Source organism: Pogona vitticeps, chromosome 4 (genome assembly GCF_051106095.1).
Source record: "Pogona vitticeps strain Pit_001003342236 chromosome 4, PviZW2.1, whole genome shotgun sequence".
In the NCBI taxonomy this organism is placed as follows: domain Eukaryota; kingdom Metazoa; phylum Chordata; class Lepidosauria; order Squamata; family Agamidae; genus Pogona; species Pogona vitticeps.
Window position 1 is genome coordinate 75,807,700 of NC_135786.1, and position 17,657 is coordinate 75,825,356.

The following is a 17,657-nucleotide window of genomic DNA, read 5'->3' on the forward strand; positions in this document are numbered from 1 at the left end:
GGTAATTCAAAACACTTTATCTTTTTAATCCCAAATGCATCCTGTGTTTTGAAATTATTTTCCCAAATCCAAATCTCATGAAAATTTTCTCCCAGCAGCTGATTAAATTATACTCTTAGGCAATGAATTTGTTGGGCAGTAATTTTTGTTCGTTATATGCGCTCCTTTATATAACCTTAAATGTCTTGGCTTCACAATCCTGCGTACCTTAGACTTTAAAAACATTTATGGATGAATTATAATGCCTTCAAGCTCTGTGTTTACATTGGGAATACTTGGTTGACTTTTAAGCAAGCTCAACTACCAGGTGGGCTTGAATTAAAAGAGGTTTTTCATATATGTATAAATCTAATGAGAGTGTAGTGTCCCTACTATACATTACTGTAACTGACTTTATACAAACATGAGATTCAATTAAAACCCAACTTTTTAGAAACAGAAATAACATAAGCCACACAGACAAAAAAAAGTTTGAATCTGCACAGCGTTATCTAGCTAATTCTTCTAGCCACATGTGAAACACTTTGTTTTGCATTATTGAAACAAAGAGGCATACAAACCACTCAAGGTGGGAAAGTGATTTTGCCCCCCTGCCTCCGAAATACAGTATCTTACAGGCCTGGTGAGGCTAGTAACCCATGCAACAAGCTGGATCCAGATGAAGGCAAGCTGAGTTACAGAGCGTTGGACTTAAAGAAGAGTTGAAATTTAATTAGTGTTTTTGCCAACAAATATATCTTTTTAGGCCTGGGATGCAGATTCTGTGGTCCTCCAGGTACTCTTGGGCTGCATCCCCCCCTCTTCTTTCACCCTTGGCCATTTCGGGAAGTTAGGGCTGCTGGAAGTTGTAGTCCAGCAATGCTTGGAGGGTCACATGCTCCCAATCCCTGCTGCATCTGGATATTGAGTTGGATGCTGTTTAGGCTATTTTCCATTTCATTTCATTTTTTAAAATACAGATGTACTGATGAATACAATTGTAATGCTACCTCATAGATGGGCTTATTAGGTGTTCACTGTAAACCACTAAAGGCACATTGTCTGTTACAGTGTGCTTCTCATGTAACACTGTTTTGTTCATGAATGGGGGAAAATGTAGGTTTATTCAGGCATTACTGTTGCAGAACACTGAGGAAGCGCTCTCAGCTTGTGCCTTACACACTTACATTTACTAAATTCAAAGAGAAATGTTGTCTGTGTGGAAGGTCCGCAGGCAATCAGGAATCCTGATGAATTATTTTGTATAAAGTTGATTTATATCAGTGAGTTTGTCCATGGAATAATGGGAACTAAAACTTCCTCTCCACCCTCTTCTTCCACATGCATTTAGTATTTTAAAGCTGACAATGCCAATAATCTGTTTGAGGGGTAATTTGGGTATAGATTTGGCACTCAAAGTAAACACTGCCACATGTGTAGTTTGGAGTGTGGTTTTTGCTATTAAAATTAAATATCAAATGTTTCTATCCAATATTCAGAAGCTGTGAAAGCATATCATGTTATTTCACTTTTTGGCAAAAGTTCCCCCCCCCCCTCAGGTAGAGCCATTTTGAATCTTTGGGCACTATATTTCAGTATTTACAGTATCAGTATATGTGAAAGGGCATCAAGTAAATTCTGACTTATGAATAGCGCATACACTTCTGTATCAAAGTCACAGTGGTGAAAATGCTTAAGACAATCAGTATTACAGAACTTTCAATTCGTGAGTCATAGTGACACTGTGAGATTGTGATCTTATGAACCCTACACCGTATAAACTAGTTTACTGATAATAGTAGGATTATATGAGATCAAGACAATGTTCCTTCTAATTTTCTACCAGCACTGAGAGGAAACCCTGCCCCACATATGCAAAGTTCCATACATGACCAGAATCAAATGTGCAGCAACACTATCCGCAGGTGTGTAGCACCAATATAGCACCACACAGCTGCGCAACTCAGAGGGAACACTGCGTGGTTGCTTTTGTCAGTGCCGTTTTCCAAGGTCTATCTTCTCATAAATGACACACTGATAAATTATATCGTTTTGGGTAATAGAGCAGACTTACAATATATTCATCACTTTGTGAAAACTAAAAAACTGATGGAATTACTCCGCTTGGTCAACATTTTTATTTTCCTGAGGTTAAAAATCACTGCTCAGAACACTGCATTTCTACCGCCGGCTGCAAATACATTACTTCCTTGAATTAAACGTCTTGGCCACAATTTGTAAAGAACTTTTAGGTAAAGCTGAAGCTTAATAAAGTTATTGTTGGGAAAGCAACTCTTAAACAGCATAGCAGCATATAATAATAATAATTTTAAAGTAACCTTTACAAGTGCTAGATGAAACATATGAAATGCATGCCTCATTCCTTCCCATAGGCTCGTCAGGGGTTGCTTTTGTCAATTACCATAGGAACTCGGAAGGGATGGGACTTTGAACTGGATATGCACAGGTTTTCAAGTGGCTATCTGGATTTAATTATTGCATTTCTGTGCTTACAAAAGGTCAGTGTGCCATTCTCAAAGACAACAGCAATATAGGTTTATATAAAAAGCACCGGGAGAGTAATTGCAACCTCCAGAGTCTGCTGGCTGGGGGACCACTGGGATGAAACAAACACATACCTCTCCCACAGAAAAGGAGCTCCACGGATGGGTGGAGGCGCAAATCAACACATTTCTCTCTGGGCATAAATGCTCACTTGCAGAAGACCCTGAAAGTGGGTGTTGCAGGCTGGGGAGAGGCAGCATTGGATCTCCTGGACTGAAACCTCCTCCGTTTCTGCAAAAGTTCTAGGGTCAGACTTCTCAGCTATGCATTAACATAATTCATTACTCCAGTGTTGTTACCATTGCTTTTAGTGGTGAGAGGATTCCTATATCTTCTCATGGATTAGAGGGAGCATCTCCCAGGGAGTGGGTGAAGTTTTCTCAGTGGTGGGGAGACAGTGTCCTGCCTTGCATGATATGAATCCATAAGGCTTTTGTACGGGCAGATGATGTAATACTTTGCTACTCCCATCCTGTCTTCCAAAATTGCTCTTGAACATGTTTATGGAATTTATTTTCAATAGGTGACCTTCAATTTATTTTCATTTTTTTGTATTTTATCTGCCTGGTTCCATTTGTAGCTAAAGTACTGGGACTGGGACATTACAATAATTTTCTTCGCTGCAGAAAACTGTTAAATGGCCTGATTGGGCCCCATGCGATGTTGTTGTCATTGTTCTCACAGTCATTATGACTCAGCCTTAAAAACAGAACAGTCATTAGTATCCTGTTGTGGAGCTTTGCCTGCACAAGGAGAGTAACAGAGCCAGCAGCAGATTGCTACTCATAAAAGTGATTCTGCTTTAATTTGGGGGTGCACACAATTTTGTCTCATTGTGCATGAGTTGTACACATCCTAGAATCAAAGCAGGATCTCTTTAATTATCTGCAGTCTGCTGCTGGTGGTGATGTCATTCACACTGTAGCTACACAATAGGATAGTGCTTATTAATCCTATATAATCCTGGTATTTGTATTCAGGAACACACTAACCATATAAAATGATCAGGAAAAGTTAATAACTAATTTTTACCAAGACAAACTGTCTTCACTCATTTGAGGGTCTCTTGCTGGAAATATTGTTGGACATATTAATTGTTGTATAGGTTGCATGTGTGTTAACATGTCTCTCCCCCCCCCCCTTTTCTTTTTCTTTTTTCCATCTAGGAATAAATATGTCTGCTGCCGCTGCTGATTTAATGCCTACATCATCATGGAATATGACGAGTGAATTAGAAAAAGGTAAATAGCTAAATAAAGAAATAAGATAGATTTTAGATTTTGAAAAGCCACTGACTGAGTTCCTATGCTTTGATCTTGGTCATATTCAAATGTGCTTTAGAGTCAGAGGAAGGAGGAGTTAATCCCAGTTTTGCCTGTAAGGCAATTGTTTGCTATTCCATCTGTGATCTCTGAAAAATGTTGGGACTCCCCCTTTTTTAACTTCAAGTAACACATTCCACATGTCGTTGGATTTTTTTTCCTCTGAAAAATGTCAAGACTTGAATTATAATAGTATATGACCTGCATGACATTTCATCTTGTGACTCTTGGAATCTGGATTCAATATTCACATGCTTGGTATGAGTCACTTTGCTTGCACATTTTGCCATGAAATTCAGAGCTAAGCAGTTGGAAGAAGAATATAAAGAAATGCTTTGTAATAGCAGTTTTGTAGGACATTAAACAGAGAGACATGTGCATCTATATCCATACATACAGTGTCATTGTGCAATCTTGTTTGGACATACTCTTCTCATGTATGATCTGTTCACTGTAGACACCTCTGTTGCTTGTGCTTGCTTCCCATGCCTTCAGACTGCTCGAATTTTAGGTGACCTACGTACACACAGTGTTCCTGTAGATCTTTGAAATTATATCACTTCTCCATATTTTCTTTCCTCTTAGCTCACTTTGCCCGTCAAAATTATACTGTTGTATTTCTATTATGCAGTTTTGCCATTCCCAGATATTTGCATGAAATATGACTAACAAGAGAGGGAAGGGATAATTCAGAGCCTAGATAAATTCTGCTGTCAAAATCTTCAAGAAGGATCTACTCAATGTTGCTAAAATGCACAAAGGCAAAAGGAGCCATTTTGCTATATATGTAGCTGGGCTGCTGTACACCTGGTTTTTGCACCTTTTCTAGAACTGCAGAATCAGAGAGGCGATGAAAACCTAACAAAGTGCATTGGCAGCTGACTGCATTCATCTTGCTGAAATGCTTGTTGTATTTGACCTGCTGTAAGAGATTACCCAACATCCAATATTCTTAGCAGTGATGGTGTTCAGAAGAGCAGTGTGGATGCAGAGAGTGCTTTAGTCACACTTCTTCAGTCGCAGATTTGAAGGTTTCAGATGGCCATTTCTAAGTAGGGTTTCTAGTTTGTTATTGAATTTTTGACCATTCGAAGATGTAAATTTTGGTCATAGTGTGTAACGCCAGGGTCTGTAATGCAGTCATATATTCTTCAAGTGTTTGCAAAATTGCTTTTAGAAATATCCAAGGCATGCAAATATGCAAACTAAAGAAATCAGCTTCCACCTGTTTTTCCCAAGAGTTGGCACACGGTCTCAGAAGCATCTATATAAATTGGATTTTAAAGCTTGTTAAATGCCTCATGTGAAATTGGTTTCCAGCCAGCTCTCCCAATTAAGCAGATGTCCCCGCGATTTGGGGCCTTCACAGTTCCTGCCACTCTTCAGAAGTACCTCTTGCCTCTCTCAAGAACACACACACTTTACTATTTCATTAGATACAGTTTTCACGTCTTTATTAAAATATTGTAAAACTGTATGGGTATGTGTATATATATATATAAAAACCTGTTATCCTTTTCTTCCCATCCTGACTTACTTCTCCAGTGACTGTCTGCCAACTGAGACTCATGCAACTTTCAGGGTTTTTTTTATTAAATAAGCTAAATTGGCAGCATTAAAGAGTTGCCTGTTTATCCTTTTTAACAGGAAATGAAATTTAAAAGAGATGCAACCACCCGTGAAGACCTGTTGAAAGCAGCGATTTATGGGGCAGGGAGGTGGCGGTTTCTCACCAGAACTTTAAAAAGAAACAAACATTGCCTCAAAAATTAAAATGATTATTCTTTGCAGAGCATCACAGAATCACCGTCTCATAGCAGACTGTTCTTTCTTCTTCTCTTTTTCTATGCTTTGTAGCAGAAGTTTATTTTTCACAAAGAAGAAAACATTTTTGTTGTTTGTTGTTGCTGGAAGTTTTCAAAAAAGATATTTTATGTTCCTTGAGTTATGAGAAATCTGATGCTGCAGATTTTTTTCCCCTAGGAATTCCCTGAGAACTGGTAAGAGAGTGTAAGTGGTCTTGAGTGTATGCTGATCACTAATTCAGGTACACTATAGGTCAACCTTCTCTAACATAGTGTCCTCTAGATGAGCTGGAATAGAATTCCCATTATCCCAAGCCAGTAGCTATGCTGACTACTGATAAATTAGAGGGGTACTTTAACACAAAATAGCAAAAGTGAAAGCTGCACTGGTTAGTAATAGCTAGTGGCTATATCATATTGTGGTTCTATAGCTTTTGTGTTAACTCTGGATATCATTGCTCTTTGTTTTGTTGTTCCTCTTCTTGTTATGTATATACAGTGGTGCCTCGCTTAGCGATGTTAATCCGTGCAGTAAAAATCACTGCTAAGCGATTTCATCGCTAAGCGATTTTAAAAAGCCCATAGAAACGCATTGAAACCCCTTCAATGTGTTCCTATGGGCTAAAAACTAACCTTAAAGCGAAGATCCTCCATAGGGGCGGCCATTTTTGGTGCCTCTAAAGCGAGGCAAAACAGTGGGCGGCCATTTTGTTTTTTCGGTTGCCATTTTGAAACCGCCAGTCAGCTGCCCGAAAATGAGGGCTTTGTGATGATCGCTTCCCCGTGATCATCCCAAAGCAAATTTTCCCCATAGGGACCATCGCAAAGCGATCGCTCTTGCGATGGCAAAAAGCCCATCGCAAAGTGATTTCATCGCTATACGGAGCTATGCGAGGCACCACTGTATAGCAGGCAACATTAACGTACACAGCGGTTTGCACAGTAGCATCCTTCAAAAAGATGTTTGTGCTTTTTGTAGAAACAGCACAGAAACTGCAGGACCATGTGCTGTAGAAGAGGTAAACTGCACAACTCAAACTACCAGTATTACAACTCAATATTCTGTGGACATTGTTTCTTGGGAAACAACACTGGTCAGGAGACATGAGCAAATAACTTTTCTGCTTGCCTTAAAAACCACATGGGTTTTGTGAGCATTTCTGAGACACAGCCAAGTAGCATCAACGTGCTTTGGGAATGTTCATATGAAATACTCTCCTTCCAGTCACTCTCTTCCAGAAGTGGAGATAGTTGAGTTTTTTTAACTATAACTGACAGAATCCCTAACTATGTAGAATAAGCTAGGGTAAGAATTCTGGGAGTTCTCATCCCATAAGGTGGCTTATGCCTCCAAACCCCTTCCCACTGTCCCCATCACTTCCCTACCTTCTCCTTGAGCCACCATGGCCATCTTTCAAGACAGCGGCCTGGCTTCCCTACCGAGAGCCTGGCCTTCCGTCTGTGTGCATGGGCCTGCCCATCAGCTGAGAGACAAGTGCAAGTGCAGAAGCCCCAGCCAGTTGAGAACTGGCCAGGCTCCTTCTAGAAAAATCCACATTAAAAGACACAGTCTGGCCAGCTCAACAGAGAGGCAAATGGTTTCCCCCCTTTTTAAGAACACACACACACACACACACACACACACACACACACACATTCTTGCTGACTCAGCTGAGAGGAGTGCTTTTTAAAAAAAAAAGACAGTCCCCGGGCTGCCTTAAAAGTTGTTTGTAGAAGTGGCTAGTCAACTCCCCACTGGCTGCTACTGCACATGCACCTCCCTATTGACGGAGAGGTAAGTGCACGCCCAGAGATGCCAGGCTCGATTCCATGGAGGGAAGTTTGGCCGCTGTCTCGAAAGATGGTGGAAGCAGCAGAGGCAGCAGGATAAGGTAGGGAGTTGACTGAGGCAGTGGGGAGGGGGAAAGGGGGGGATCAGCTGAGGTAGGCAGACTTTTTAAAGAAAACAGCTACTGGGCTGTCTAAAATATATAGTACTGACGAACCATGAATCCATTCATGGTTCGTCAGGAAAAACTTCAGAAATTCATGAATTCAAGATGAACCACCATTTTGCTGGTTCATGCCCATCTCTAATCATGATCAAAGGCTTTCTTATCTTCTACAGGTAAAAGTAGAACTGCCTCGCCCATGGGATCCACAGTTTGAAAGGAGTGACATTCTCTGCTAGAGACATACAATTTATAGTTTGAATTCCGTATGAAAGGACCCTCCTGAACGTATAATATGGTAGAGTTGGTTGTTCTTGGAAGTAAATCAGGAGGAAGAAGTTCATTCAACACAGTGCGATTACATCTGCTAGTCTTCCATTTGATGAAGTGACAAGCCTCAGTGTTTTTGTTCTGTGAAATTATTGTAAATAAGAATCTAGTGACTTTAGGTAGTTTGTAGATTTTGCTAGATTCTCCTTATCAAATATTTAAAACTAAAATTGAATCCTATGTTGAAAGGAGGTAGAATTACAGGAATCATATCCATGCACAATTTACCTTTTAATTTTCTCTTGCTATCCAGGGATATTCAGTAAATCGAGTGCCCCTTATGGAACTAGGATATTTTCCCCCAATTCTATTTGTGGGGTCCCGTGAGTAGCTGAGGCAGTAAATTACTGTGACTTTGTTTGAACATTTTTTTAGTTACAGCACATTAGTTCTTTTGTTTGCTTTTCCAGTGATAGAGTGTGTGTTTTTATTTGAGAATTTGTGTTTCTTGAATGTCTCATTTATGAGTAACATAGGGTCTCAAATGTGAAGGTCGCCCAACAACCTAAGAACTCAACCTATCTGCCATTCACAAGTCTGCTAAACTGTTCCAGAAAATGTGTAACTTATTTTGCCCTTCGGTTGGGTTTTCCTCCCTGTTTCTTAAGCTCCAGTGAGGATAATGAATGCCTGACCATTACACACAAGGTAACTATATATAATAACCTTTCCCTGGCTCATCCAGCTATCCTACTTTATTTGAAAGATTAATAGATCAGTAGGCCAAGGGATGTGTTTTATTGTACATTTCTGTTCTAGATAACCTGACATTTTTATTTTAAAAAATAGACCTTTAAAAGGCAAAGGAAAGGCTAATAAGAAGCAGACCCTAAAGTGACTGTGTGTCAAAATGTCAAAAATAACTGCGGATCTTTGACTTCATGACATTAATATTCAGACTGTCTGTCTGTCTGTTCCCCCCCCCTTCTCTCTCTCTCTCTCTCTCTCTCTCTGTGTGTGTGTGTGTGTGTGTGTGTGTGTGTGTGTGTGTATACACCTATAGACACATACAGACATACATACATACAGACATTTATAAATGTGTGTGTATATAAATGTATGTATAGATCTATGTACCTAGGCATAAGCACTCTGTGTTTTATACATGTCAATTTAATTCAACATGGCCTTTAAAATCACAACAAAATACTTGACATTTTTCATTCATTTGGGTAAACACTTTGTGGCTTATACTGTAGCAATCTCTGTTGTAGCACAGATGTCTCCATGTTATTGCTTCTTTTTCTTTTGTCCCATACAAGCATTTTAAAGTTCACAGCCACTATTTTATCACATATTTTAATTACCAATATTACTTCTATGCCTCCTCCCTGACCCCCATCTAGGTATGAAAAAGTAAAAGGAATTCTGAAAACAAGCTAGCTAAAAGACCTAGCCCACATTTAAAGACAATCTGAACCACATCAGTTTGCTCTTTTTATGAGCTTTACTTCAAAATATGTAGCAAAACAATGATATCACTAAGATTTCATATATTCTGATTTTGAAACCTTAGAATATTATGAGGGGGAGTCTGCTTGTAAGATGGGAGTAGGCAACTGTAGCTTCCTACATATGTTCTTGCTTTTCAACTTCTGGTAGCCCTAGTTGCACAGCTAATGATGATGAATCGGGGAGTGGAGGGTCTTAACAGAAGACATGCTTTATACAATCACAGGTAGTATCAAAATCCTCCAGTTGATAAGTTTAAAATGTGGCCAGATTTCCTATATCTGGAGTGTAGGATATTATGCAGAGAAAATTTATGTATAATATCTTTCACATCCAACTAAATTTTCATTGGCTATAGTGAAGGTTTGTGGTCTGAGTAGAAGGGGATGAGGGAAAAGGCTCTTGAGTTGCTTCTGATATGAGGTCTGCTTCTGACTGGATGAGTGGTTGGTCAAAGAAAATTGCTATTTAATTTTTGCTGTACTGTACATTATTAGGTACTATCTTAAGTTTCCCCACATAATTTAGAGCATGGGGTAAGAGAGGGGGAGAAGATTATGAGACACGAGATATGCTTTGAGATACAGATATCATTAAGTTCTTTTGACCAGCCTTCCAGCATCTCTTGCTTTTTTAAAGGTCTAGGAAAAGCTAACAACATCATTTTGTTTTTTTTATATTCTTAATGGTCAAATAAAGATGTCACTTGTTCCTGCATTTGTACTGTTTTGACAACCATGTGTCCTTTTTATGATTTTTCCTAATGCCATCACATTCCCTTTTGTGGTGGGTGGATGGGTAGAGCACTTTGTATTCCTTCCAAGGAGAGAGGAAGGCTCCGCTCTTCTTTGAATTTAACTTTGCATCTATTCACTTCCCCAGCATATAGTTTTGGTGGAGTGGTTCCTGTTTAATGGAGCTGTGATGAAAATTTTTTTAAAAAATTGGCCTGTGTTTGAGGGAGAGTGAGTTCTTTTCCATTAATACTACACTGGCTTGAGAATGACGTTGATGCTTGGATAGTTAGTTGGATAGTAGGATAGTAATGCTTAGATAGTTAGTTGGAAGGTACAGTGAGGGAATTTGGAGCACCAAGGAAATAAAAAATCTGGTGAATATCCTAAGGCATTTGAGTTAAATGGTGGAGGTCTACCTGCTTTAAAAATAATAATAATAATAATAATAATAATAATAATAATAATAATAATAATAATAATAATAATAATAATAATAATAATAATAATAATAATAATAATAATAATAATAATAATAATAATAATAATAATTATTATTATTATTATTATTATTATTATTATTATTATTATTATTATTATTATTATTATTATTATTATTATTATTATTATTATTATTAATTGTATTTATACCCCGCCTATCTAGTCATTTTGACCACTCTAGGCGGCTTACAACATAAAACATAACAAGTTCAAGAAAAATGTATAACAATTTATTAATTAAATGATTTTGCAATGGGAAAAATACAAAATAAATCAAATAAAGAGAAAAAAAGGAAAGAGGACAGGAATTAACTGGAAGGGAAGGCCTGCCTATTCATCCACGTTTTTAGTTGGTTCTTAAAAGTACCCAGCGAGGGTGCAGCGCGAATCTCCGGAGGTAGGTTATTCCAGTGGCGAGGAGCCACCGCCGAGAAGGCCCAGTTTCTAGTTCTTTCCTTCCGGGCGTCCCTTGGCGTCAGGCTCCTCAGCCTCACCTCCTGGCTCGCGTGGGTGACATGGGTAGAACTAGTTGGGAGTAAGCGTTCCGCCAAGTATCGATGTCCTAAACCGTTTAGGGCTTTATATGTCAGCATTAACACTTTGAAGTCAATGCGGAAACGGATGGGCAGCCAGTACAGCATGGCCAGAGTAGGAGAGATATGTTGATATTTTCTCATTCCAATAAGGAGTCTGGCCGCCGCATTCTGCACCACTTGAAGTTTCCGCATCAGCTTCAAAGGAAGCCCCACGTAGAGCGCATTACAGTAGTCTAATCTAGAAATTACGAGCGCATGTACTAAGGTAGTGAGCGCCCCCATGTCTAGGTAAGGCCCTATGACTAGAGAACAGGATCAGACCTCTACCTAAGGTGTGCCCAGCACTGGCCATACTGGATGGCATATTCTGAGAGGTGAGGTCCCAAAAAAAAAAAAAAAAAGATTTTGCCTCACATTTGGATATGCCTGAGCTTCCTTGGCATTTAAAATATGAGTGTTCTGAAGGGCTCTAGATATAAAGGGAGCCAGGATTTCTTCCAGCTTTCTCTTGGAGGAAGCAGAGAAGGAAAGACCATTATTCCTGCCTTGTCCTTTTAGGAGCCCACAGTGAAGAGAGGAGTTTAATTTGTTTATCTTGGAATATGCATTAAATCCCATTATTGTCTCCTTACTATTAAGTCTGGTACATCAAGACCAAGATATTAGAATGAGGCTCAGTAGTTCTTCATTCCAAGTCATGCACAGTAGATTTGTTGCTACAGTATCATTTTCTGCCTCAGCTTTACAACACTTGGGGCCCATCCCTCTTCTTTCTGAAGCACAAGTGGACTTGGTGAGGGAGAGCCAGGACTGCTCAAAAGGCAAATGAATGTGCCATTGCAGACAACTGACTGTAAAGTTGGTGCAAAGCTAGCAATCCAGATGGTCATGGACCAATTCTGCATCTACAGTTAAATCCAATTAAACATGAGATTGTTTGATCTCCACATTCTTTTTCCTTTCAGACTTACAGTGGTTTTCAAGCTAAGGGATATCGTACTGCTTTGTTCAAATTTTAAGTAATTTTTGCACTCACAAAAGTACCTTGTTACTTGTCAAGGCACTGAAGGAGTAACAGGATTAATGCTTGTGTTCTTCCCTTCCTACATCTTTCAGCATTGTGTGTATTAAACACAGTGATGACTGCAGTGCACTGAAGAATGATTATCCCACGTTAAGTATCTTCTGGCTTGTGATGCACAGTCATGGTTTTGGCTGGTGAACTTTGAAACATAATCTGCCTTGTGGCTTTGAACTCTTGATGAAATTGAGTTATTCATCAATGAATATATTTAGGAATCTGCCCTGTATGGGATAAACTATCAAAATACTTTTGTCCTGTTTGTATTGCTTTCTTTCATTCAGTTTAGGTAAGATACTGGATACTTCTTATGGTGCAATACCCGCAGGTCTTTATTTATTTAAAACAATTTTAATCTCCTTTTCAGGATAAAGCATTCAAGGCAGCTAAAGGCACGATTTAAACATACCAACTTGAATGTATGATAAAGCCACACCAAAGGCAGAATCAGAATATCAAATCAAAAAGTCGTAATCAGAATATCAATCTAAATTTTGGAAGAAGGAATCCATTTTACCTAAGTATTTCATCAGACTTGACACCACATTTGGCCTGATCTTGACTGGTACATGGTGTTGGTATTCCTGAATTGGGTGCATGTATGTCTTACCCTGCAGAAGATAGTCCTTGGTTTGCCGATGTCATCTGTTTCTCTTAAACAGAAAAGCAGATGCTTTAAAAATTTAGGAACAGAGAACAGGATCCTTGAAGTTGTCTGGTAAGAGCAGCAGACTGAACAAAGAAACATACAAGTCATTTAACCACCCCATTACTCTTTCTGTTTAGAGTAACAGAAAAGGTAATGGGGTGGTTAATTATTTTGGTGTTCTTTTAAAAATTATTTTGGTGTTCTTTTAAAAAATTGAAATGGCATGCAAACATGCCATCTCTTTTGTCTTTGTTCTGGTGATGTATTTACTCTCCCTACGAACTAAGGTGATCACAGCTCCTCCAAAAATGGTGAGAGGCACCTTATATATGACCCTAATAAAAGGTGCTAAACTGTAGGCAAGTTCATATGGCTTTCAAACATGACATAAGTACGGTTAGAGCATCAGACAAGGGACTCAGGCCAGAAACAGACATTAGAGATAGTTTGTTGTAATTAGAGCTGAAAGCACAGTCATATTGTAGACTGGGGGCTGCAGATATGTGTTTTTTTTAATCTAGCTTCCCATGTTATCCTGAAGGCCAATCACCCAACTAAGTCAGCTAATTTGCCTGATCTCAGAGATGAGAGAAAGTCATCCTGGGACCCTCAGAGGCTCAAATTGGTTCAGAATTTCCCCTCTTCCAGTCACAGACTACCTCTGAATTCTGTTGCTAGCATCAGATTCCCCCGTCCCCGCCAACTGTGCTATTATGTTTATTGAGTGATCTTGGGACAATTAGCCTTTTGTAAGGATAAAAGCATGGGGGGTGAGTACTGTGTATGACATCTTGTGCTACTCAGTGGGTGGGGTTTTCAAAATGTAGGAAAAACATAAACATACCACTATGCCACCTTGAACACAGTGATCTCATCTCGTCCTGGAAACTAAGCAAGATTGGATCTGGTTAGTATTTTGGATGGGAGACCACCAGGAAATTTCAGGAGTCTCTGGGGGTAGATCCTGCCTGAATCCCTGGAGGGCTACTGTCAGTCAATCAGTGTTGAGAATACTGGGCTAGATGGACCAACATTCTGTTTTATTATAATGCAGACTCCTAATGTTCCTGACAATTTATCAATTTATTTATTTTTAATTGTTGTATTTTTATTCCATCTACTGATGGAGTGGGGAGTCATATTTCGTGTGCTTGCCATAGCTTGTCTGGTTCTGTGGGGCGGTAATTGTAAAATGTAACTTTACAAACTGAAGCCTGAGTAATTTACTCAGTGTTCCTTAGCCAGAATTTGATGGTTTTACCTTGAAGTGCACCTGGATGCCATGTAAAGTAGTAAATACCCTGAAAGTTTCCCATTTAACAATGTCAGAACATAACTGAAGAAATAAATGCATATTTCTCCTTACAAACTGCATTCTGTCCTTGCAGAATGTAAAATGACTGCATATATTAAAGCGCAGCTGCAACTGTTCCATAACACACAAAAAATCAGAGAAGTTGCAAAATAAAAGTCTAATATTTAGATTTTACATTCTGTGTCTCCAATTTATACTCTTAGACTCATGAAGGTGACTTATGATGTGCAGTGTTTTCATTGGCAATGGGTCAAAACCAGAAACATATTTAAGGTCAGGCTTTCCAGATATTATCTCAAGTCATTTAAAAGTTCATTATAGGGCACCCACTAGGCCAGCTACAGTAAGGGTCTGTCAGCATTTTTCAGTGGTTATAACTCAGGCATAAAGGGGAAAAAGAAATCTCTGTGGGTTAAAACCTGGCATCTAGAGTTTAAAACTGGGAGCAAATGGTTTTAACAAATTAAAAAGTAAAATTGACTATTATTATATTATATATATGTGGTCTAGATTTTAAAACATTTTTTGTTTCAGCCCAATGTTCAGCCTAACATCAGACTGCTTTCTAAAACTGTTTTAGTTATGTAGATGGTAACAGATGAAAGTTATGATGTGAAAACTGAAGAAAAGGCTAACTCTGATTTATTGTTCAAATCCTCCTTAAACAGAAATCTCACTAAAGTGAATGAGTATACTGTATACTGGTGAGAGTGATCTGAGCATCTGAGCCAAAGAATGTATGACTGTATAACCACATGAATTCGGCCAGAACTTAATTTTGTAAACTGTTCACATCCAGAACAGGTGAAGCACATAAATTTCACAATACAAACCTAAGTATGGAGCCTATATACCTATATAAGTAAGCATACATTTTCAGCCTAAATGGGCATTTTCTGCTTTACTGTTCCAAATTCTGTAATGACTGACCATTGCACCATCTACGGTCTTGTACAAAATGACCAACAGTACTTCTGTAATATAAGGTAGTGTTTCCAAGGGTCTGTAGGATACTACGTTCCCCTCTACACACCAAGGCAGATAGGAAAATAGATCTCAGGTTCAGGTCTCACCTTCTCCTCTCCCCCTCTCCTGCATCACTGTGGAGAGGAAAGACCTACCGGACTGGGAGACCCCCTTTTTATTTGTTCACGAATCTCCCTCTAATAGATCAGGAACAAAGAGCTATTCTATTCTTTGCATCACACAGCAAAACGTCTTGAGCCAGCTCAGTTTCATTGCTTTGATGCATTCTTCAGTTACAAAGAGATCCGTTCAGCTCTTGGGTAACTTACTTTTTGTGCAACATTATTTGGTTATTGTAGTGGATGAAGAAAAATGAAAAAGAGACCAGTTTTCAACACGTAAAGTTGGAGACACTTTTTCAAAGTAAGGGGGAAATTGCTTTACTAAGAAGGTCTGCATGCAAGGAACTTGCTTGAAACAGCCTCAGTAGCTTCCAGCATTAAATTATTTTGAGAATATTAACTACCCAACAATTGGCTTTTCAAATATTAAATACTCTGGGACCGTGTCATTTGGGGGGAAAAAACCTGCACCAGAATAAATCTATCTGAATTTCAAAATCAGTCTCTGTCTTTAGGTTTGCTATCAAGATTTGTTAGGATGATTACCACAAGTGATATACTGGCAGTAAAGTGAACTTTGTTTCATTCTTTTTCCAGATAAAGATGTTGCATTGACATTTTTATGGTCTGTTCTGGTACTTACTGTGAAAATCCTATCAGGGTCACTATAAGTTGGTTCTGATTGCAGAGGGAGAGAAAGAGATAGAGTGCCTCTTTTGAATTGTTTTCAGTTATTTTAAGCCAATTTCAGTATTGGATTGGAAAGTGATGCCATTTTAGTTTTGTGATTTGAAATTAGCTAACTTTTAGCATTATTTTTATGATTTAATGTTATGCATGAGCTACGTTGGCAGGACTATTTACACAATGGGGCAGCACAGACATACTCAAAATATTTTGTAAATAAATCTCAGGATTATGCGAGCACTGAGAAAATCCCTGACAGTACACTTGCCTGGCAGTTGTGCAAGAGGCTGTACAAATGAATGTTAGTCTCATGCACAACAAAACTGTACTGAATACCATCCTTCTATTAAGTATGAAAACATGCAACCTCTAGGATAACAGGTCTAACCCAGCCAGTTCTATCAGCATATATCTGATACAAGATCTTTCCAGAGGGAGAAAGATAACAGGGATTGGCTCCACATGGACAAAGGAATGTTCACATAATCACATCCTTCTCTAAAAGGAAAAAGTACACAGGAAGCTCACAGATAAAATGTGTGCACTTCAGCCCCTGAATTAGGCCCATCCTAACAAGTTTCATTAATCTGAAAAAAAACCAGAGGCTTATTCAAAATAAATATACAATGAAGTGTGTGTTTATTTCTTTGAACAGGATATTCCCATCTTACCTGCAACTTAGAAGAAGTTTTCAATTCTTCTGGAATAAGGCATGGACAACATGGTTGCCATAGCTATCCTTTTTCTCTTTGTATGTCTTTCACAGATTATTTCTTGACACTTGATGAACCTATGAACAATATCACCACCACTCTAGGCCAGACGGCAGAACTGCATTGTAAGGTTTCTGGTAATCCTTCCCCCACGGTACGTTGGTTGAAGAACGATGCTCCAGTTGTACAAGAGCCAAGAAGGATATCTTTCCGCGCAACAAGCTATGGGTCTCGATTACGAATAAGAAACCTTGATACCACAGACACTGGGTACTTTCAGTGTGTGGCAACAAACGGCAGGAAGACTGTTTCTACAACTGGAGTACTGTTTGTGAAATTTGGTAAGTGCTTCTTTTTTTCTTGGAAAACATGTTATTTCTGAAGAATGTGAAGTAAAACTGTGGAGGCAAATCTCTCACTTAACAGCTGACTAGATCCACTTCTTCAGACTGAGAAAGCAATTTGTCTTACTGAGTTACTTTCTAGGTACTATACTATGTGAAATATCATAATACTGTTTAATATGTGTGGAGAACTATGATAAGAAATGAGTTGTAAAATATATTACCTGTTATTGAAGTCGGTGACCAGGTTTAAGGGTCAATCTTCATATGAAATTTAATGTTTAAATATTTAAGGTGTGTTTTCAAAATTATTTAAACAGGTGGTATTAGTGCTGGGGCCTGAGCAGGCCTAAGATGGATGTAAATCTTCCCATGCATTTTGCAGTCTTACAAAATATGTCTTGGCTTTCTTCAGTGCTCATCTAATTTTTCGTATCAGGGAAGCTTCCTTAGGTGCTAATGGAAGGTTCTCTACTGTGGCTAATTTGAGCTGAGTGGGATGTGTGTGCGCTTGTATGTCTTCAGCAAGGTTGCAGCACACAGTGAAAAAGTAAAATCTCTTCATGCTGTCATCCTGGTTGTGCTTCTGCCCCTGTGACCCTTA

At 38.8% G+C, this 17,657-nt stretch overlaps 1 protein-coding gene across 1 annotated transcript in view; it reads left to right on the top strand.

The window, feature by feature from the left end:
- The window catches only part of ROR1 (receptor tyrosine kinase like orphan receptor 1), a 232,369-nt gene that overhangs the window by 164,949 nt on the left and 49,763 nt on the right, over window positions 1-17,657 (top strand). Inside the window, exons 2-3 of the mRNA XM_020813774.3 lie at window positions 3,711-3,785; window positions 16,763-17,050. Of these exons, the coding sequence (XP_020669433.3) occupies window positions 3,711-3,785; window positions 16,763-17,050 (363 nt within the window). The remainder of the gene's footprint in view (window positions 1-3,710; window positions 3,786-16,762; window positions 17,051-17,657) is intronic.